The following is a 24,878-nucleotide window of genomic DNA, read 5'->3' on the forward strand; positions in this document are numbered from 1 at the left end:
TTACGATTTTCCCACTGTATATGAATATTTCATAATAATTGACTTTGCAAAATAACTGTGCTTGAAAAAAATATTTTCATTCTTAATTGTAATATTTTAAGATAAGATAAGATGTGCATAACTGCTGACGTGACTGCGATTAAGTTTGATAATAATGATCATTGAGAGTCTTTATACTTGTATGAAACCAACTAGTTTGTAGATATCTTATAAAACCCTGAAAATAATTAGAAAAAAGTTATGAGCTAAGAAGTAATAAGGGAAAAAAAACATAAATGATAAAACTCTATATTCAGAAATTCGATTGTACACATTAATCATGATATTAGAGACTTAGTTCTGCCAAACCATTAACTCCGCAGTTGGATAACAGATATACACATATAAGATAAATGGCTATAAAATTTCTACACATGGTCACCTTCTAAGTCTAATCAACTAATGCAGTGAGCACAATGTCAAAAGGAAGACAACAAATTGTCCAAGTAATCACTTCCTAGGTCCTGAAACACAAAAGCATTTACTTCATTTTCTAGCATGTGTTCCAAGCCAACCATCTTTTTTGCCGCAGGTTGTTCATTCATCGTATCAACGAACACTTCCACATCACGTGATCTTCTCTTGCGGGAGTTGAAGAAACTTTCTTCTTTCTCAATGCGTGAGCAAGCATGGCAATACATGTCACAAGTTGTAGAAGCACATGCAGCAAGATCAGTTCCTTTGTTGTCACATACAAAAGTGTTTGTGACCCTCTCAAGTGGGAAATTGAGGTATGCCTTTGGACCTCTAATTCTCAAAGCAGCTTTGTCATAAGCTAAAGCTGCTTCTTCAGCTGTATCAAATGTACCAAGCCAAAGTCTAGCACCTTTCTTGGATGAGTCTCTTATCTCTGCTGCATATTTACCCCATGGCCTTCTCCTTACACCCCGATAGTGTTTTGCATCTGCTTTCTCTCTTCTCACACCACTTTCTACCTTATTATTGGATTTACTAGCACTTCCAAGTTCCAAGTTGTTATTGCTAGAATCTTCTGTATTGCTTGTGTAAGGTACAATACCTTCTAAAACTTCTTCCCAAAAATCAGCTCCCATTGATATCCACCTCCCTAAACTTGGAAGTCTTTGTAGAATATCGGTGGACCCATCTCGTCCATCAAGATTAGGAAGTTCCTCCCAAGAATTAGAAGACTTTGCTCTATCACTACTGATAATTTTAGCCCATACATTCTCAAGAATCCCATCAGAAGTTGCATGATGAATACCCATGTTGGGTAGTCACATAAATGAAGGGGGAGGGGGGAGAAGGGATTATGATGAGTGAAGATATATAAAGATATATATCATACAGTGTGAAGGCTGTTTGACAGCTCATTAGCTTTGCTTTAGTTTGATATAAATGAATGTGAACCCAGTTGGAAATTTGTGCATTAATATTTAATACACTGATCAACTAGGTTTATGGAGGATTTCAGGATTTTCAACACAAAGACACGTTTAAAAAAAAAAAAATGGGGTACTTTTTAAATGCTTCCCTCTTGACTTGTGTACTTGATCAATCATTTGGGACTTTATCCCATGTTGATTTTGCATGCTCTATGCGTTGTATTCGAATACGTTTCTTAAATTCATGGATAAAAACATTACGAAACAGAGAGGCAGAAGCATTTGAAAGCTGGCAAGGGTGGACTTTGATGCCTTTTATTGGTGTTGGAACCATTGCAAGTTTGGCACAACTAATTAAATTTCATAAGTCAAACCAAAACCTATAGCCCAAATATAATGTACAAGAGATGCTAGTTAAATAAAATTTAGTTGCTTTGCTCGTTCACCCTCCTTAGGATTGGATTACTAGGCTCAATGTGGTATAATAATAAGTCCTTGTACGAAACCATGACATCATTTGCCTCGAGTATACAGAAAATTACTTGAGTATCAGCAAAAAAAAGTAAAGGAGTGAAAGGATAGTTAAACTACCACTTGTATATTTATTTCTTACAAAATTGATGACATAACCATATATTACTAAATCCTTGGTGATAAAACAGGTAAATTAATTAATAGGAGTTGTTTTAATTTAATCAAGAATTCAAGTTTGACTTCTTACGACTACTTAAAAACTTGAAAAAAAGGGGTTTTTTTTACGGTTCATAATAATCTTCCAAAGTTCAGATTACATATGGCATTTAAATATCGTAGTCATAGACTAAAAATATTAAAAATCCTTGGTCTTTGTAAATTTTCCAAATCTAAGAAAAAAAGTGATAACGTTGCTTTTATTTTCTGTTTCCCTTTATTCTCCCTGGTGAGGTAATTCTAAAGTATAGCTCATAAATAAATGTCTGAGCTTAGTTAATTTCAGTTCCAAAATGAAATAAAATAAAAAGAAAGCCGTCATATAACACTAATGTGAACAGAGTCCAAATCAAAATATGGTGGCGTGAAGGAATCCGCAAAGGAGAATTTCTTGGAGCGCAAGAATGGCGGGTTTGACGAAGGAAATGATGGATTAATAGAACGATGATTACAAAAAACAAATAAAAGAAATAAAGAAAACTGAGCCACACGATTGGGCCTTAAAAAAATATGAATATGTGCAATTGAACGCCGCAACCGTAGGGCTTGGAGGCTTCTTAGCATCGAAGCAAAATGGTGGTGCATGCAAATGCGGCGCTACGCTCTTGATTCGATGAACTAAGCGCACGGGCGTTGGGGAAACTTATCTAATTGGTCAATAAGGGTGAGTACGATTTAATTTTTGGTTTATGAATATTTTATTTAATTTTGCTTTCTCTATAGCTATACAATTTAAATTCGGTTGTCATCAAATATTTAATTAAAATATAATTTTTTATTTTTTTATAAATTATGTTTTTAATTTTTTGAGTTAACATAGACTACCAAAAAATTGTCACTTAATAGTACTTTGATAGATCACATCAGTTAAAATAAATAAAAAATAGATATTATATTATAACAAAATATATTAAAAAATTAAATTCAAATTATACAACTTTTATAAAAATTAAATACTTAATTAAACATTTTTTATAATATTTCCTTACAACATATCTTAGATTCTATGTTTTGGTTCGACGTCAAAATTCTTGTGGCATGTACTTTTAGAATTCATTTAATTAACATGATAGCATAGAAAATAATAAAATAGAAAGATAGATAAAGATAGAAGATAATAAAAGAACGATAAATCCTTAATGATAGATTAAATTAGTAAGATAAAATATCATTTTTTATTAAACAATAAACATCGAAAATAAGACAGGATAACAGTATAATCTATAAAGAAAAACATGAATAACACATTTATATACATATATATATATATATATGTATATATATAAATGTTTAGCTATTAATTAAAATTTATTAAAAATTATATCACTAATAACTGAAAGTGTGTTTATAAAAGTTAATGTTTGTAACATTTCTCTTTATAAAAATATCAAAAAAGTATCATCACTTATTTATCTCGTTTTATCATTCATCATATTTATTATTTTTCACTCTTTAATTTTCTTTTTCTATTTATTTTTACCATGGATGATTGATAAAATAAGGTCAAACAATACGTAGAGAATCCAAAACGTTAAAATACAATAATATTACAACAATGCATAACAGATAAAAAAAAAAAAGCATGCATGTTGAACTGTAAATAAAAATTAACATTTTTAATAGTCTAATGTTAAACTCAATAACAAATCCTATAATCTCATATTTCTCTTATAAGATAATCTAAAAAGAATCTTAAGAGAAAAAACTTTTCTTCTCTTCTCATTTTTTTAATTCCTTTTTAAATCTTATAACACATTTGTGGTCAAACTCTAGGTGTACAGAAACATTTTCCCAATTCTAGTGGGCTTGGGCTTTGTCTGTTTTGTGTCGGCCCGGCCCCTTGTTTTACCAATGGACAACGATATGAATAAATCCTCAACAAAAAAGAGACATCAGTATGTCTCTCCCTCCAAAAAGAAGAAAGAGAGACCAGTGTCCCTTTTGCAAATCTCCAAATTAAAATTAATGTTATTTTTCGGCCCATAAATCACAAATATGTTTGGGGACCATTTCATGATTAGACTGGTCAGAAGATATGACATGCTCTCATCCTATCAACAACATTGCCCATAAGTTTGACATAAAACCAGGGGTCTCAAAATAATGTGAATCAAATAAGCAACTTCGAATATGTTGATAGAGAACCAAAAAAAGAAAAAGAAAAAGAATAATTAAATAGAGGTTAAAATATTTTAAATTTTATTTTTCAGTTTTCGAGAATTTAGTATTTAGTTTGGAGATTTTGTTTTAAACGTTACGATAAATACTAAATTGATTAAGGATGATTCAACTTGCTCAATATTGACATGTGTTAATCACTAAAGATATGATTGGTAGTTACAATTTTAACACAATCACGAATATAGCTTCTTTCTATGACAGAAAAATCATGCTTTATTTATATTAAATCCATTGATTCCAAGATAATGAGACATCATTATCTCAGAAAGTAAAATACAACGACTAATTTAAGTCACGTAATACAACCAAGCAAACAAACATTCTTAGCTAAAACAATACAACTGTATGGTTTTTCCTCTTATGAATTACTTAAGAAAGATTGAAAAGTATTAAAATTAAATGGCAAGTAATAAAAATTAATATAATGTCATGCAACAATTATAAGTACAACATTTTGACTCGAATGATTGTTTTGAAGGTTGACCGGTGAATCTCAAATGAATGATAAGATTTAGAGATAGTATTTAAATGTAATTAAAAGTCTCATTCACAAATAGTGTGAAAAGTAATATATAGTGCTTGAATCAGTAACAACATAGGAGAATTGTAATTTTCAATTTTCTTATATAATGTTAAATTAGAATGAGAAAAAATTATTATTATTGTGAAAATAAGAGAGATAGAGTGTTGTGTTTTAGTAATTATACTATCTTAAAAATATTTTGTTGTCGAACTTTCAAAGGTTAATATGTGCTCATAAACTCCTGTACTTGAAACTAAAAATACAATAAAACTTCACAATTAATTATTCAAAAAGAAAGAAGAAGAGGAACATGATAAGAAGTAGACACAGAAGAGAGATTTTGTTGTATATCTCAAATATTTATGCTGGCATCTCTTTTGTAGTGGGAAGGCATATATACATCCATTGAATACAATCTATTTAAAAAGAGTAATATATTATAAAAATCTTAAACAAATTAATTAAAAAAATTAACGGTTACAAGCTTAAATAAGAAAATAAAGATAATAATAAAAGTAATATATTTGAATAAATCAATATACTTTTATAATAATAATAATAATAATAATTTTTATTTATCTTAAAATAAAAAAAAAAGAAAAGAATACTCTTGAATAACATTGTTTTAAACAATTACAAAAGGGATGAACGTGAGACAACTTAAGATAAGTAAACTACAACCTTTAAGGCTTTAGAGTTGAGTTTAACAACTAATAATAGTACAATTTTGTTAATAAAATTCAGCTTGAAAAAATAAAGGTATGAACAGATAAGAAAAGTAAATGCAGAATCTCATCTTTGACAAAGGAAAAATATGTTTGCTAATATATATTTCTTTGAAACAAAGCACGTGGAAAAATTGTAGGAGATGGGCTACAACAATGAATTCATCTCGTGCTGGCAATGGGCTACAATAACAGCCTTAGCCTATCTACCATACCATTCTTTTAATTAAAACTTTAGAATGTAAGATTGAATCCAAGCCACGTCTCCTTTATTTATTTCTCCATACTCTTGTACATAGATGGACTTCTCTGCCTTCCACCTTACTTCCTTGCAATCCAACTTAATTAGTCTAATGAATTAGAATTTTGAAAAATTCTAAAGTACTAGCATATTTGTTACAATTTATAGATTGAACATTGCTTCTGAAGCTATTATTAAAAAAATTCATTTTTAACAAACAACAAATATTAGGTATCAGGATAGTTTTTATCAATATATTCTTTGTTTCATAAATTAAACTATTTGTAGATATTTAAAAAAAATTTCACCTATAAAAATACATTATATTAACATTTAATGTGTTGCTATTATTTCTTAATATTTTATATCAACAAAATTATTTGTTAATGCAATACTATTATACTAAAATGTGTTGAGATATCAAGCTTCACCTTGGTAAGTTAACAACAAAATAAAAATTATACAAGGAAGAGGACTTTACTCTAAAGTAGCCTAAGATATTTTAAACAAGTGTGTTGCTCAAACTTAAGCCTTAGCTCTCTACTTCATCCATGGATTGGACCCACATATTAAAATTCTAATACAGTATTAAAAGCTCATATTAAAAAAAATGAAGGTAAAAAATAAAAAGAGTCAAACAAAAATGACAATTAGATTTGTGTTATTAATTTTAAAATTCTAAAATAATATATAGTGTCTATATCAATAATTTAATTAAAAAAAAACTAATAGAAGTTAATTTAATATTAAGTTGTTAGTGAAACTTTTAGTTTACTTAAGATATTCTCTTATAGTAAAGAAAAGAAAATCCAACTTAAACTTTCTATTTTTATTTTTTGTCTTTCTTATTCAAAAAACTTGAGAAAAAAGGCAAGAGTTTAAAAGAAAGAAAAAGACATAACGTAACGAAGTTTCATGACTAAAATTACTCCAATACCAACCGAGCCTAACTTCCCCTTGTTTTTTAAGTTGTTTCGCAAAATAAAGTTCGTACAGTTTAGCATTAAGTAATTAATCAAATGACATGTTCATACATATAAAAAGATAGGATTACTCTAAAGGTTCTTTACTCATATAATTTGGGTACAGATATATTATACTATAGGACTCAACTTTGATAATGCAACATCCTTATCATATTGATGTGGATCCAATCTGTCCGGATTAATGAAATACCACATGCAGTTTGACACTTGTCAGATTGGGCCATTGTTTTTTAAGAATTGGTGCAATATAGCTAAAAACTTCACTTAAAGAATATATGGCCGAAAAGCTGAATCGTGACCTTTTATCAATAAAAGAACCTAACGTACTATAATCACGTTATATGTGCAGGTGTATTTTTGGGGATACACAGCGCTAATATTTGGTCGTGCTCTTTAAGATCAAGTGCATTATGGTGCCTTTTCTAATGCACTTCGCATCTTTTGCTGCATCGCTGGACTAACTCGTACGCGGAGCAGTAATTGATTTGATGAGCAAAGTGTTTAATGTATATATCATCTTTGCAGGCAAGAATTCAGCGGTTTTATTACCGTTGTCAGGTTGGGACGGACCACTAAGATTTGTCAAACCTTTACTTCTCTGTAAGTGCTGTGAAGCGTAAAGTAAAATGAAAGTTTAGCTATTACTGCAATTAATTTGAAGTAATTATATTTATAGATTATTTAAATTTTAATACATGATAAATAAAATTTATTATTTGAATTTTACAGATTTTCTCATCTTGGTAAAAATGTGAATAGCTCGTGGGTTGAGGTGCACACTCACATTATCACCTAATCTCACCAGATTTGTCAAGCCAACGCGCAGTACCGTTATGCCAGTCCAACTACCAAATTGTCACACTATGCTCCACCACCTTTCATTTACTTCCGAAACAACTCCGGTCTGTTGTATGAAAATGAGAAGCCAACTCGCTATCGATGTTGAGTCAGTGAGGGGCTCCTAAATCTTGTACTCGTGATTAAAGCTTTAATTGTTTGTTGTTTATATAGTTGAAAGCTTTAATAATGGAGATAGCCAATAAAATTTTTTAATGAAAATTTATCTCATAATTTTTTTAAAAATAAATTAAAAATATTTATTCTAATAAATTATGCTGAAATTTTTACTAAAGTAAATAAAAAATTATGTAAATTATAAATTACTTTTACAAAAACTTCTCATAAACTTTTTCAAACACTTTGGCCGTCAAACGTAAAGAATCTAAATTTAGTCAATAAAAAATGACGTGACTAATGCAGTAAAAAATTGATCTTTTATATTTATATAAATTAAATATAATATAACACAGACACCAATTTTAGTCTTTTGCATTTGATTGATGTAAAGGTGAAGATCAATCCTTTTCCTTTTACGGCACTGATTGCATTTTTTTAGCTGCATCAAATCCGGATTTGAAACGAAAGCTGATGCTTTTATACCTTCCCCTATATATGTGTCATTTCTGAAAAAGCAGTTTAGCTGAGTGATGCATCATTTTCTTTTCAAGGCAGAACACGATATACTAATCTAATCCTACCTAAACATTATCGAAATAAAGTTCATGCTCTACATTACATTTTATTCATGTTATATTATATGTGATTTGTCGCTACCGTATTATATATCCATATGATTAATAATAATATATAACAGGTAGTTAAGAGGCTGTGACATAGAAGGAAATGTTAGATTTAATTTCCCAAGTAAAGCACACCCTAAATTCATATTAAAAAAGTTATGGATGAAACATCATAATTCATAGGGTTATTTTAGTCATGAACATTAGCCCTGTACTTGACCTATAACTCTATATAAAGAGGCATTCATCATTTCTCTGCTCCAATGAGGTTCATCCTTCAAGCACATCCTCATCAGCAAACTTGATTCTCATTTCGAACCTCGTTCAGTTAGCATGGGGACTTGTGATAAACACTCGATTCTTTATCTTATGCGGATTTTCATTCTTTGCTTGTTATGTTTCATGGCCAAAGTTGAAGGTTTAAACAAAAAGGTCTCAGGCTTTTATGTGTTTGGAGACTCCACGGTAGACCCAGGAAACAATAACTATATAAATACAGCTTTCAGGAGCAATTTTCCACCGTATGGCAGGGATTTTTCCAACCAAGTTCCTACAGGCAGATTTACTAATGGGAAGCTTCCCACTGATTATATTGGTAATTAATTAACATGCTTTTACATGCATATATGATTCAGGAAAGTTCAAGACTAGATTAATTAATTAATTAATAACTTGCTTTGAACAACCATGTGTACATGCACCACAGCTTCATATGTAGGTCTCAAAAAAGTTCTTCCAGCTTATTTGGATCCAAGTCTCAGCAATAATATTGAAGAGCTAACAACAGGAGTTAGTTTTGCTTCTGCTGGTTCTGGGTTTGACCCACTTACATCAAGCATCCCTGTATTGCTCTCTCTTTCTTTTCATTTAAGACTATGAGTATGTTTGTTTTAGTTTATTTTAAATAAATATTTTTTGAAAAATAAATAATTATCTTTGCAGAAATAAATAATTCCAAACACTCATTATACAGTGCATGCATGGGCAATAATAGCCTGCGACGTGAACTTAGTTTGGATAATTTTTTCAATAAAAATATAAGAAAAAATATTAAATTAAGAGTAAAAAATAGTACTTACATAGTTTTTTTTTTTATAATAAAAGAGTGTGTTTTGCTAGTATTTCTCTCACTTATATACTATTATTTATTTACTGAAGAGGAAATAAAAGTAATATACACAATGTAATGTGAATTCTGTATTTATTTCAGAATGTAATTCCAATAGCAAGACAGGTAAAATATTTCAGAGAATGCAAACAGAAGATGGAAGATGCGGTGGGTAAGCAAAGAACTGAAAATCATGTTAAGAAGGCTGCGTTTTTCATCAGTGCTGGCACGAATGATTTCGTTCTAAATTACTTTGCTCTACCAATTCGAAGCAAGAATTATACTATCTTAGCCTACCAGCAGTTCTTAATCCAACGCGTGAAAGAATTTATACAGGTTTGCTTCAATTACTCCCACGTGATACATCATTTCTTCATCAAATAAATTCCTTTTTCTTGTTTATAGCTTTAGCCTCCATGTTATTTATAAGTTTGAACATTCTTCCAAACGTGTGGTTATAATGAAGTGCCAGGTTAAATGACTATTTACTTTACTTATATGGTATTATAATTAGACTCAAATCTATGTGTCAAACTTAAATATTTATATTTTTTACTAATTTTCTGTGGAATACAAGATTAACCCATTCAAAATATTTCTTAATTAAATTGCTCACTTTTTTTTATGGTTATAGAAATATATCCGATACTTAACTTTTAAAAAACACCAAAGCAAGTTATTTCCTAAATCCGTTCCCTGCTAAGATAAAACGTGTTTTTTCTAACGCATGGTTTGGATGAGAGAAAGTGTAGGGAAAGAAATTAGGAGAAATTTTGTGTAGAAAAACAATTTTTTTCTTGTTTAGATGTTTTTTTTTTTAATAAAAAAAATATATATATATATAAATAAAAAAAATCTTTTCACACTAATATAAATTTAAAAACTCTTATATTCTTAATAAAAAAATATATATATATATAATTAGATTAAAAACTCCTATATTCTTAATAAAAGAAAAAATATATAATTAGAGACATTATTTTCTCACATTAATATAAATATAAAAACTCTTAAATTTAATCTAAGTTTTTCATTTAATAAATTATAGTTTATTATTACACTAATCATTAGATATAAATTAAATAAAAAGTTCAGATTAAGTATAAATTTTTTTAAACTTATACTAATATAAAAAAATTATTTTTCATGTAAATAAGTAGAGTTCATAATTTTTCTTTCTCTTAATCTTAGCCATAATTTGTACAGTACAAGGGGCCTTCGTTTTCATTTTATTTTACTGTTAAATATATATTTTTAAAATAATAAATATTTTAAAAATAGAAAGGCATAGAAAAAAAGAGCATATTAAATTTTTTATTAAAATAAATTTATTAATGTTATTATAAAATATATTTTATATAATATACATATTTTACTCATCTAAATAATATAGTTTTTTTATTCTCCTAATTTTTTTTCTTTTATTTCATTTATTCTTTCAAACAAACCGTAAATGTGAGAATAACTTGTACGTAATGTGCAAAATGAAACGATCGAATGCAAGGAAAGAAGTGAAGATGTTTTGATTGATGAAAAGTGGAGTGAAAATGAATTGCCCTTCGTCCTCATTCCTCAATCACCCTGTATTTTTTTTTTAAACGTTTGGTTCATATTAAATGTTTCTTACCCGTCTTTGTATCTCACGTAAATGCAAATCACGTAAAAGATATATTAGAAAGTTCATTAAATTATTTTAATAAAATGACTAAATTTCTTAAACTATATAATTTATTTTTTTAGATAGATAAATAAAAATAGTAAAAAATAATCAACTTATAAGATAAATATTTAAAAATTTAATCGATCATAAAAAATGTATTAAAAAATATGTTATTGACATTTTTTATTTTAAAAAAGCTTAGAAAACTTTTCGATACTTAGTGTGACAGGTGTTATTCCCTTGTCTTTTTTTATAACACCCACTTATACAAAAATCATGGCCCTTAATATAAGATTGTTCTTAAAACTTTAGAAATATTTATTATTTTAAATTTTCAATAATTAGTACGAAAGTAGAGTTTGATTTTCAATAATATTATTTTCAAAAAGTAATACATTTACTATTTTTAACAACTCTTTTGAATTTTATAAAAGGATCGTATAAATATGAAAAATACTAATTAGTATTCTAAATAAATCATATATATATATATAAATTTAAAAATATAACAATAAATTCGTTTTATAAATTTTATTATTTTCTACCGAAAACCATACATAGAATTATTATCCCTTAGTGGCTTGAAATGCTATTTACTAACTATATTATCAACTTAAATTATACTTCACATTTTTTGACAGTTTGTTTTCAACGACTGAATTGCGATTTCGACATTATAAAATGCCCAAAGAAAAATATACTCAACAACCTGCTTATATCAATGAAATTTTTTACAGTAATTTTTTTTCACAATTTTCTTTTGTTGATCACATCACCCTTTTTACAAAATTTAAAAAAATTTAACATACTTTGAAATTAATTTAAAAAAAATGATTTAACTTTTTTTATTAAAATAACAGACATTTTAAAAAGAATAGCGAAAAAAGTAGTTAGGCTGAGGTGGAAGTATAACTGTGCTAAGAGAGTGCGCAACGTGTGAAAGACAGAAATTAAAAAGAAGAGTAAAGACAGTTCGATGGTGGCCAATAATGAAGAGGGGGCAATACGAGTGGGTAGCGTGGTTGAGGGTAGATAACATCACTATTAAAGATCCAACCAATCTTCACCTCAATCAAAACGCAAAATCGCCCTCAAACGCACGCCTTAGCATGGCAAGATATAAATAATAATGTTATTTTATTCACATTTTTTATTTCTATGTCATTCAATCCCATCATTGAAATTATTGTGAGAATAGCATTACTCTACATATATGATCTTAAACATAACATGTGATACTAATGTAGACTGCAACGTAATAAGTAGCAGTACACTTGGACATTAATTACAATGGAAAATAGCACAAAAACATTGATCAAATTAAGAAATACTTTTGACGTTATTCCTCAGGTTATTCAATAGAAAGGGTTTACTTAGAAATAATTCAATTTAAAAAAAAAAAAAACGAAGCAGTTGTTTGAAACTAGTTGTTGCAACTCACTTACCAAGATTATCCACTTACCTCGGAACCCGGAGACCTATGAATGATATCAACAGTAGAATGTCTGTATTTAATGGTTAATAAATAATTAACTGGACCACAAGCAATAACGTGCCTTGCCATGGACTATCCTGTGTTACTTTTTCCTTTTTAAAAAATAAAAATATATTTTAATAAATAATGAAAACTGTGTTAAAAAATATTTTATTAGTATTATTCTTTAAAAACAATCTATAAAAAGTGTTTTTATAATATACTTTAAATTTTTATCAATTTCCATCTCATCATTTATCTTATCTTGTATTAATTTTATCACTCTATGTTGTAGGATTTTTTATATGAATAGATATATATTTTATAAACTATATGGCTGCAGATGGGAGGCAAGAACAAACTAGCTAGGTCCGACCTGCCACTAATTAAATCGTGGTCCTACATACTTATCAAAGTTGAGGTTTAAACATCGATACTGTTAAAAAAAAAAATGTAATTACTAAAAAATATTTATTCTATAAAAAATTTAATATATATATATATATATATATTGTAATAATTAAAATTATTAATAACATACACTAAATTTTTAATCAATATTCTTATTATAATCATTAATATAGTTTAAATATACATTAAACTTATCCATAAAAGTTAGTAGAATTATCAAAATCATTATAAAAATATATTTTCTTGTAGTGTGTTCCCTTGATGCGACAGTAATGTCATTCATGAACGTTAGTAATATACTATTTTAAATATATTTTTAATTATTATATTAAAAAATTATTTTTAAAAATAATTAATTCATGAGATAAATATTTTAATATTTTAAAAAGATTAATAATAAAAAATATATTAAAACATGTATTGTTAATTTTTCTTTAATATTATGAGTACTGTCGGTAACATTACCAAATAAATTAGTTTGAAGTTAATAAACTAGTTGAAAAATGAAAACTGATGATTTAATTGATTAAAAGTTTTCATAAATTAGATGTTGAATTAACCAATAAATTTTATTTTTAATTTAATTTATAAATATTTTTATTAGTAAATAATACAAATAAATTAATATAATTATTTTAATAATTCTGTGGCACAAAGAATGATTTTTCTAATGCATGCCTTTGGCACACAATAAAACTTAGAAACAGTAAACTTGTATTAAAAATCATAGAATGTAAAGTGTGGATAATATATTAGTGACACACATTTGGGCTTGTCGAAGGAGCCATATGGGCATTGAACAGGCTTTGGGAAAACTTTTCACAAAGGCCAAGAAACGCAAGAGTATTAGGCCGAAAAAACAAAAAACTTGAAGAGTGAAGTTAATTAACCAAATTTAATATCAGATGGAAAATGAATCCTTCCACGTTTAATTTTAATAATGATAAAATTGTGTTGATATTTTATACCTTTTCAAGTCTTGATAAATCTGTGTATTTGTATACTGCATTGTTTGGTTGTTGAATAAGACAACACAATTTCAATTTCCATGCAATGACCAAGGTTTTTTAATTGAAAAAAAATGCTCAGGATTTATTGGTAGAAGGTGCTCGAAAAATTGCAATAGCTGGAGTTCCTCCACTGGGATGCTTACCGCTTATGATCACCTTGAAATCTCCTAATGCCTTTCTCCAGCGTGATTGTATTGACAAATATTCCTCCGTTGCAAGAGATTTCAATCTACTCCTTCAACATGAATTACAGTCAATGCAATTGCAGCTCAATATGTCTAATCCAGATGCTAAGATCTATTACGTTGACATATATGGACCTATAGCCGATATGATTCAAGCGCATAAAAAATTTCGTATGTAAATAAATTTATAACTTGCCTGAGACAATATGTTTTCATTCTGAGCAAAAATTACAAAATAGTTTTTCTCCTAACATTTTTTTTTCTGTGCTAGGATTTGAAGATGTTGACAGTGGCTGCTGTGGAAGTGGGTACATGGAAGCATCATTTTTGTGTAATAAGATTTCAAATGTGTGCACTGATCCATCCAAATATGTATTCTGGGATTCAGTTCACCCAACAGAGAAGGCATACCATAACCTCTTCTTGGCTAGCCTACCCATCATTAATTTCATCATCAACAACTAGAAAAGTTCCTATAGACACATTCCTTCTTTTTCCTTTTTTCGATCTTGGCCTCCCAATATGTGATTTGTCAATAGGATATTTATGCGAGTGGCATATGCAAAACAAAATGCAAATATTATTTGTAACTATTGTGATAAATGTGATCGGAAATGTTTTAATTTGGATAAAATTAATATTAGAGTTATATCAACAAAATCACAAAATCTTTCAATTACCCTTGGCAGGATTCTTGATGATTGAAATTTTAGTAATTAGTTAAATTAATCCCTGAAAGATATTGAGTCTGTCATATTTTTTTCTTAGAATATGATAGTCTAAACTAATTAATCTGTGTTATAAACGTTGGTCACCCAATTTATAGCCTCCACGCAATAAATAACATTTAATTGCACCTCAAGTTTGTTGCTCCACATCACAAATAACATCTACTACCACAAGCCCATAAAAATTTCCTTACCTTAGCCACTTAACCCATGAAATCACCATTACTCAACCTACTGCGTGACCATTGTGAGTAAAGGTGGTCATTGATTGTGAATCAATTAATTTGTTTAAAGGTGGGATTTGTATTAAAGAATGTTGTATCTAGGATAGGAGAATCTAAATAGAAGAAACAATTAAACGTACCAAAAGTACATACACACTTATATAGAATAGGATCAAATGATATACCAAGTAAAATGTAAAATGATATATTCATTAATTTTTTTTTATAAAGATGAGTTTTTATTAATTCAAGGGTTGAATATTAAGTTTTCTTCAAATATAAAATATACGACATCTGTAAAATTTTACATAATTTAAAAATTAAGGGATACTTTATAGTCTCATTTTATTTTAACATATATTTAAAACATCGCTAAATAATTATTATTAAATACATATTCATAAATATTTTCTCTACAAGTATGTTATCTCCTGACACTACCAAACAAGATGATGTTTAATATCTTGGTCATTATTCAATGGTTAAAAATTTGTTTTAGTACCTATTAGCATATTATGATGATTTTTCTTAGGCATATTGCTCCCATAGACAGTAAATGCTCAGGAAACTAATGTTATGAAGATGTTCTAAAGTGCTCACCTTAAAGAAAGAAGTCATGAGACATTTGTTTAGACAGTAAATGCTCAGGAAACTAATGTTATGAGAGCAGTATGCCTAAAGAATTGGAGAAATCATGAGAGTGAGATAATAGATAGTAAGGCAAATTTTTAGGCATAATCTCAAATTTTTTTAAAGTTTATATCAAAATAGTATATATAGAATAAAGAAAAAAAAATAACATTTTATTATTATAACTAGAACGTAGTACATGAAAATTTTAAGTCTTACATACACATTTATTTCCAACAATATATATATATATATATATATATATATATATATATTATGTGTGTGTGATATTTTTATGATTTTGAGTCATAAATTTAAATGTTCTTATCACTATAAATAATAATAAAATAGTAAATAAAAGTTAATTAAATCAGATAAAAAGGAATAATGTTAAAAATTAAAATATTTCTTAGAATTTGTCTGATATTTTTTTTTGTTGCTATGTTGTTTAACTGTACACCTCTTATTTATCTATTAATGTTTTTATTGTTGCCATTGTTTTACTCATATACAAAGTGAATATAATTTGATGTACATTCTTATATAAATTCTTTATTCTATGAATGGTAAATTATATTTCATTTTAAAATTGTATAACAATAAATAAATGAAGTATTTGCAATAACTTATAACATGATGTATAACTTCTTTATCGTCGTGCATTATAAATAAATAATACTTATGTGTACCTATGTTATCTTAGGTCTTATTTTAAATACATTTATCACATAATAAATTTAATTAATTAAGTAGCTATTTTATTTACTAACCAAATATGTTTCATTAAAAAAAATGTAATCAAATTAGTTAATTTAAATTAAAATCATTTACTAATGCAACATTTAATAACGTCTTTGTATAGCAACTCTACTGTTATGTGTTATAAATTATTGAGACCTATGAGTATTTATGCTATTTTAAGTTTCAAGTAATATATAAATATTTTTAAAAGTTAAAAACATAGTTTATTCTTTAGACACCTTGTATCAACCAAAATATATTATTTTAAATATTTTCTTTCTTTAGTTATAAATAAGTTTATTTTAAATTAAATCTTAAACTCATTTTTAAATTATCCAACAAATAATTCACTAATTCATTAACTAAAATAAAGTCATTTCACTAAATTAATTTACAGGAATTTATAATGCTAACAACAATTTATAATGCGTTATAAATCGTAAAAATTTTTGTCTACCAACATTATTGGGTCTGATTATGCTTAGGATTAGAAGAATTATGTAACAATGTCATTTTGGATGCACGTCCTATTTGACTATCATGAAAATTCTAGTTAGGGTTTGACCTTTTCTTGATGCTTCACATCTAGTAAATTTTTTACTATTATGGTCAACATAAGATATTAAATTTTAACTCTAATAGCCTTTTAGGATTACAAGCTACCTTTACATGTAAAAGAGAGCACTAGACCTTTAGGTTAGACCCTTAGGTGACTCAAAATAAGACACAAAGGGAGTATTTTTTATTATTTCCTCTTTAAAAAATCATATAAATCATTAACACTTTAAAGTTTAAAAAAAAAATAAATTTTGTTGTAGCTTGAAATAATGTTAAGAATTAGTAATTCACATGATTCTCTATGTTAATTTTCTTTATATCATTATCATTTTAGATATTATTGCATATCATAAATCCAAAGATCATGCTTATTGTCATTTCAATAACATTTGTTATAACTATAAAATTAGTTTTTAAAAAAGGTTAATAATAACAATTGATATATTTTTTGCATCATTACACTGTCATTTGAAGTATTATCCTTCTAAGCATCAATTTATATATATAAAAAAGTAAACAATAATTTTTAAAAATATGTTAAAGAAGATAATTTTCAAACTGTTCTTTTATTATCATCTATCATCACATATTTATGAAAAATACAGGGAATATTTTTCCGATGTTGAAACAAAGGAATTGACATACAAGCATCATAACATATTAAATTAGTGGTGCTATAAACTGAGTTCTTTAGTTATAGATTCGATGACCTCATCAGCTATGATCTCATACATCTTCTGCGTTGGATGAACAGCATCCCAGAAAACGTATTTGTCTGGATCTGAACAAGTATTCATCCCTTTGCACGAAGCCCCATATTCTATTACCCCTGTCCCACAACAACCTGTTGAACCTTGGATAAACCCTGCCATCAACCCAAATGAGGATAGTACATTAAAAATAAAATAAAACTTAAACATGTTGGTGATTGATTTGAACGAACAAAAGCATTTTATAAGTTGTAGTAATTTGGAGTAATATTTTTCTCTTCTTTATTTAGTACAAAATTTTAAAAATTTCTCGTGAGCAGTGGCTTGTTTGTTGCTAGAAAACTCTTGGACAAAGTTAGACAAACCTCTTACGTTAAAATTTATCTCAAATTTTAAAGAAATTAGATGAAAATATTTTTAAAAACGTTAAACTATATAAGTTAGCTTTAATTTATTATTTTTTTATATTTTATGAGTTCTTAAATTAAAAAATAATCTAAATTAAGCCTATATATCAAGAAAAAAATTTGAAAGAAAACTATTTTTTTTAACTAAAACACCCGTAAATAATTGTATTTTATATATCTATTCATATTTGTTTTTTTTATCTTTTCTTTTTTGCAAACAGTGTGGCATAAACAAATATTCATGAGTCACAAAAGTTGCTACCAAGTTTTCTTACAAAATGATCACAAAAGTATACTGTGCACACAATTGTCATAAATAACCCCATCAACAACAAAACAATAAAACAACGAAGCATGGATGCTTAGTTGACATACTAACCGTATTTACGAGGGTTCAACACTGCACTTTGGATCATATCGTAAATATCAACATGAACAGCAATCTGTAAGCCCAGCTTTGTCTTCAAATTGTGTAGTCTTTGCAATACTTTTGCATTGAATGAGTAAGCTACGTTGTTTAAACTTCTCACGCAGCTTTGCTGGTTGTTCATTGCCTTCATAAGTGGAATGCATCCCATGCGTGGGACCCCTACAATAACCAAGTTCTTGCAACCAAGTCTCTGCATTGCCTGTTACCAGTAAAATATTTAATGTGTATTTAGTTTAATTTATTTTTAAAATAAATATTTTTTAAAAATTAGCAATTTATCTAAATGATCATTTTCAAACAAGCATTTAGTAATATTTTATATCTTAGAGAAAAAGGAAAAGAAATAGTTTAAAGACTAAGCAAGAAGTATAGAAGGAAAAAAACAAAAATTAATAAAAAAATTCTTCAAATTAAAAAAATTAAAAAGCATGAGTTTAAGAAAATTTTAGAAAGTTTATAAATTTTACTATTCTCATTTAAAAACTCTTAAACAAGAGTTGTCACTAAATAAACCTTAAAATTTCTTCATTTGTTTCCTCTAAAAATTAACTCACAAATAAAGCTTAAAGTAACAAGACACATATTAACTACAAAAGAAATACAATTAATATATTTATTCACATTAACATTATATTTTAATTTTCTAATTTTAGTTAATATGTCGTTTCACTTTTAAACTATATTTATTATTGGTGTGTTAAAATATTCAAAATTTGAGGAATTATAAATAAATGTTTGATGATAGTAGAAGAGTTCATAATTAAGAAGATAAGATATATTTAATGTTATCTTAAAGTTTAAACAACAAATTAATTAAAAATTTTGTTTTAAAAAATCAATTAAAAAAGAGTGGAAGGAGTATATTTTTTTAAATAAATAAAAGCCACCCTGATTGGTCGATTTGTGAGAGAAAAAATAATTTTTTTTTGTGAGATCAGATTTATATTTCATTCCCATCGTTGAAAAGAGTATTAGAAAAAATAAAATGGGAGGAACACTGGTATAGGTTTCTTAACAAGATATTTATCGAAAAGGAACAAATATTGTTAACATATTTGAGGCAGGATGAGTACTGAAAATCGAAAGGTAAAATCAACTTAGTAATGTAATGTATGATTTGAATTATCTCTAGTTTGTACGAGGGCTTAGGTAAATTTTTAAACTCTCACTTAAGTAAGATAAAATAACTTAAATGAATTTTGCTTAAGTGAACCTTAAATATTTTAAACAAAATTAGATAAAGAGCACCTTTTATTAGACATATTAACTCACTTAAGCGAATGATTGTCTGCTCAAATAAGCCACAACTCGTTTAAATAAATAACAACTTACTTAAGTAAAAATTAGACAAATAGCACCATTTTACAGACATATCAATTCACTTAAGCGAGACTTAATTAGTTTAAGTAAAAGTGAATTAAAAATAACTTAAGCAAAAAATGAATAAAGAGTCCCATTTTTTAAACATATCAACTAGCTTATGTGAGGCTTAATTAACTTAAGCATATGATGTGCGCTGAAGCGAATGTTAGTCCGCTTAAGCGAATGATGCTGAACTTTGAAAAAAAATAGAAAATAATTATATTAGATTACAAAACAAAAATTCCATTTACAATGTTTACATGATTACAATGAACATTAAACAAAAAGTAAATAAGGTACAAAATTTATTAAGGTTAATTAAGGATTGATGAGTTGTGTCATCCAAAGGTTCCTACAGAAAAAGGTTAATTAGCATAAAATATTATTCAATAAAGTAAGAAAATATAACTTTGTAATTTTATGTTTTATGAATTTACCATCAATAATATAGTAAAACTAAATTGATTGTTGAAAGTATTTGGAGGATGATAAGATAGAGATGTCATACAATGGATGTCACAGGGTTTAGAAGGTGTATGTTGATATTCCTAAAATATTCACAAATTAATACATACATGATTAATGAAAATAGAGAAATTGACTTATTTTTTGGTAAATACATTAAGTAATGTACTTCTAAATGTTAGCTTTGTAGTTGACCTCTTATTGGACCATTCTTTTTCGTTATAACTCAACTCAACTGTCTGAATCGTGTATATCAATTCTTCTTTATGCTTGAATGATGCTCAAATCCCTTTTGGTTATGTACCTTCATAAATGACCAATGTATCATCATCATTGTAACTCTCCATATTATGTTCTTTTAATCAAAATTGTGCTTTTTAACAAGACACCATAGTTTTATATTCATCAACCAAGTGAGCTAGTTGTTGATATCGTTGTGTGCTAACAAGTTTAGAATTTCTTTTAACAACTATTTCTTTAATATTGTGTATAATTCCATAATGATATTCTTTTGTCCATTCCTTAATGATAAATTTTTCAGGCACAACATTGACATTGTTTTCTTCAAAAATCATTAATGCAGGGGAACAAAGTATCCAAATGTTTCAAATTTGTTACAACTGCAACGTATAAACTTTAAGACATGATTAAATAATACTTTTGATGATGTGTCTCACTATAGTAATGACATATTCAAACAAAGGAAAAAATTCATTCCTTTCTGACATGCAGCAGCAGGTAAAAAATTAAGCAAACTGTTGTTAGAATAGGTTAAAAATAATGTGCGTATAATTTCTTCACTTTTATTAACCATGTGTGCATTAATTTATCAATATTTTAAGAATATCAACCCAATTCTTCTTAACCCTATGACATTTATTGTTTGACACTTCTACCTTTTATTCTCCTAACACTTTCAACAATCATTTTAATTTTACTATATTATTGATGATAAATTTATAAAGGGGAAGGATCTTCTTATAACAGTGTAAGTCTGAAAACTCTTACACATAATCTGAACCTTTCATTTAACTTACATCTAACGGTTAATAAAGTAATAAATTATAACACATTAGATGTAAATTAAATAAAAGGTTCAGATTTTGTGTAAGAGTTTTTAGACTTACACAGAAGATTTTGTTCTATTTATAAAATATAAAATTATGAAGTTATATTCTTTTTACTTTATTGAATAATATTTTATTCTAATTAACTTTCTTTTTGTAAGAACCTTTAGATAACACAACTTGTTTAATCCTTATTAATTTTATACTTTATTTACTTTTTGTTTAATGATAATTGTAATAATCTAAACATTGTAAATATAATTTCTATTTTGTAATCTAATGTAATTTTGCTCTATGTTTTTTCAAGATTATATGTACCAAAATTTGTTTAAGGTGCACATTATTAGCTTAAGCTAATTCACTTTCACTTTAGCTAGTTAATATGTTTAAGAATGATGTTTCTGTGTTTATTTTTGTTTAAGTTAATTCACTTTCACTTAAGCGAGTTGATATGTATACAAAATGGGTGTTCTTTGTCCAATTTTTTGTTTAAGCTACTTCTTATTCACTTAAACAAGTTTGATATGTCTAATAAAGAATGCTTTCTGGCTAATTTTTGCTTAAAATGTTTAAGGTTTGCTTGAGCTATTTTCTCTCGCTTAAGTGATAGTTTAAAAAGTTCCTTAAGCTAGCCAATTTTTCTTTAGAAAAGAATTAGATGTTCAATTCTTGGGCAATTGGAGAGAATCCGAATCCTGTAATGTTATACCTCAAAATTAGATAGGTTACTCCTATAGGCCCGCGCTGATGCAAGAAAAAAGGAAGTCCACGTACAAAATTAAATTTAGTGAAGTAGGAGAGGCTTTTAAAGTGAATGGAATATAATTCACCAGCAGAAAAATACTAAAAAAGCTAAGAATATAAATGTAACAATTTATAGGTGGTGAAAGAAGGAACCTCAATGTCCTCAGAGAAACGGGAGAGTAAGAAATTCTGGAATTGTTGCAAGCTGAATTGCTTTGGACGAGTCGGTTCCAAGAAATAATTCTGCAGGAAATCATTTGTGCCTATACTAACAATGTATAAGGCATTACTTATGATGAAATCTGCTTTTGCTTTACCCAAAATTTTTCTCATGTGGATCTTATAATGCTCAAAATACTCCAGCTGTTTGGAAACTCGCAAAACATTCTGTTTCATCAAATAGACCACAATTAGTGGGAGAAAAACATTTAAATACTTCTTTCACTTCTATGTATGTTGGATAAAAGGTCATAGAATGTACCGAAACTTCAGCAGTGTAATCATCCACACCTGTAGCTGCTGATGCAAAACTAACCCCATATGGCAGATCTTCAACCTTCAAATGTGGGTCAAGAAATGCTGGAATCATTTTTCTGTACCCCAATGCTTCAGCTGCACGTATGTTTGGAAATGCTGAGATTCAGTTAACAGTCAATAGGATGGTTTTCTTTTAAGGAAAATGATCATCATTTCACACCCACAAAAATAGGTGTGAAATAAGTGTAGGGAAGTGAAAAATGAAAAGAAAGAAAGGATGAAAAACGGGTGCAAGAGAACCCTGAGTGTGTAAATATAACAACAGTGTGTTTAATGTGTATAACGAGACATGTTAAAAAATTAATAAATAATAAATTTTTATTAGAATAATAGTATTTAACATGTTATTAATGTATTCAATATTATAATATTCTGAAATTTTTAATAAAAAATTTAATATATTAGTTTTTATTGTATGTTTTTAAACACGTTAGAAAATTTGATATACCAGTTAGTATTCTGATATGAGCAGAAAAAAAGTGTTGTCTCAATCCATGTGACCTCTATTTGAAGGTTGAATTTCAACACAAGGTAAGCGAGTATGTACATTATCTTCACCTAATAGCTTACACTTTGCATATTAGAATGTGAAAAGAAAGGAAAAGCAGGATTGGATGTTTTTTACCATCAAAGTCCGTGGCAAGTCTCCCATTACTAAACCTTCCTGTTGAGCTGCTGTTGAAGAAGTCCTTCCCATAAGGAGGAAAGTTGCTTTTCATTGTGGTGTTAAGAGCATTGTTGTTGCCAGGATCAACACTTGAATCTCCAAAAACTAGGATGCATGTCACATTATACTTAGCTGCCAATTGCCTCACGAGATGAATGTCCACAGCAAGTGAATACCATGGCACTATTGCCAGTGCTAGTATCATTTTCACCATTGAGTACTCCATTATGGCCTTGCAACTAACAAGCACCTGTTAGGCCTCCAAGGAGTTCAAAATTCAAGTCTCTCTTTCCCAAGTGATTGCTAGTAAAAGTGTGATTGAACAATCCCATTCACGTGCCGGTCTTTAAATACACCCCATAAAGAGGGTGGTTGCTGAAGCATTTAAAATAGGGTTCCTTGCATTAATTACAACATTTATAGTTTAAAACTACTACACCCTGCCCTTCAACTTAAACTGATATATCGATCTTGCTGATATACTTGGAATAAGTAAAAATTGACACTTGCTGTTGTTTTATTTTTTAAAATATATTAATCTCAACACTTGAGGACTGAGTTTTTTGCTACTATTAATAATAAAATTTCATTAAAAAATTATAACACTTTATAACTTTAATGCATGAATATAGTTTTTAATAAAAATCTACAATTTTTATGTGTTTAAATTTAGTCCTAAAAATTATTGTTAATAAAACTTTATATCTTTTTTTTTTTTTTGTATTTGTACGTTTCTAAAATATTTTCAGAAGGGAAAGAAGATAACTAAATATTATTCTGCAAACGGATATCTTTCAGAATTTTTTAGAGAACATTTCTCAAAAGAAAAATCCAGCACGAAGCTATACGAACTGCAGTTCCATAACTCCACTATAATTCTCACTGAGACTTATAAATGCCACATGAACATTGGTTGAGTTGTGTTTGACTGTTAGAAAATGGAATCTTGATGGATTTTTATGAGGCCCCATTTGACTGTTTTGTTTACTGCATTTTTCTTTTCCTTTATAAATACTTACTGCATCTGTTGTCTCTTGTGACAAGTAAATTGAAATTATACATTATTTATATTGATAAGATATTAAATATAATTGTATAAATAAATATATTTTTTTACGTATAACAACAAAACTATATCGATAAAGTTGAAAAAAATTATGAAAATTATTTGAATTTTTATGATTTTACTTTCATAATATAAGTGTATAAAAACATGAACAATTAATGTTATACACTTTTCTTTGTATAATTCAATGAAACTGACGTATATAATTTTTTATTTTTCATTTAATAAAGAACTATTTTAAATTATTTGTTTTTGTTGAAATAAAAACGCAAATTTTATGAGTAAAAAATATCAATATTAAATCACTCCTACGAAACTACATGCATAAATTTGTCCCATTTGGTAAATTGCTTGTATTGATGCACAACATAATATGTTGGAAGCAT

General features: G+C 27.5%; 3 protein-coding genes across 3 annotated transcripts; 1 reads left to right on the forward strand and 2 right to left on the reverse strand.

Annotated features, from left to right (window-relative positions):
• Window positions 1-268: 268 nt before the first annotated feature.
• Window positions 269-1,406, reverse strand: LOC113853180 (ethylene-responsive transcription factor ERF091). The gene has a single exon (XM_027483677.1). It carries the CDS (start codon window positions 1,263-1,265, stop codon window positions 459-461), a length of 807 nt encoding a protein of 268 aa, XP_027339478.1. The 5' UTR covers window positions 1,266-1,406; the 3' UTR covers window positions 269-458.
• Window positions 1,407-8,595: 7,189 nt separating this feature from the next.
• LOC113853084 (GDSL esterase/lipase At5g45960-like) lies at window positions 8,596-14,621 on the forward strand. Its single transcript, XM_027483536.1, has 5 exons — window positions 8,596-8,903; window positions 9,015-9,151; window positions 9,519-9,752; window positions 14,051-14,327; window positions 14,428-14,621. Exons 1-5 carry the CDS (start codon window positions 8,642-8,644, stop codon window positions 14,619-14,621), a joined length of 1,104 nt encoding a protein of 367 aa, XP_027339337.1. The 5' UTR covers window positions 8,596-8,641.
• A 3,090-nt stretch (window positions 14,622-17,711) lies between these two features.
• LOC113853155 (GDSL esterase/lipase At5g45950) lies at window positions 17,712-23,652 on the reverse strand. Its single transcript, XM_027483633.1, has 5 exons — window positions 23,385-23,652; window positions 22,704-22,834; window positions 22,376-22,609; window positions 18,534-18,783; window positions 17,712-17,902 (listed from the first exon to the last, which is right to left on the reverse strand). The coding sequence occupies exons 1-5, from the start codon at window positions 23,650-23,652 to the stop codon at window positions 17,712-17,714; spliced, it is 1,074 nt and encodes a 357-aa protein (XP_027339434.1).
• Between the last annotated feature and the right edge of the window lie 1,226 nt (window positions 23,653-24,878).

Source organism: Abrus precatorius, unplaced genomic scaffold (genome assembly GCF_003935025.1).
Source record: "Abrus precatorius isolate BTA unplaced genomic scaffold, Abrus_2018 Scaffold10, whole genome shotgun sequence".
NCBI classification, from domain to species: domain Eukaryota; kingdom Viridiplantae; phylum Streptophyta; class Magnoliopsida; order Fabales; family Fabaceae; genus Abrus; species Abrus precatorius.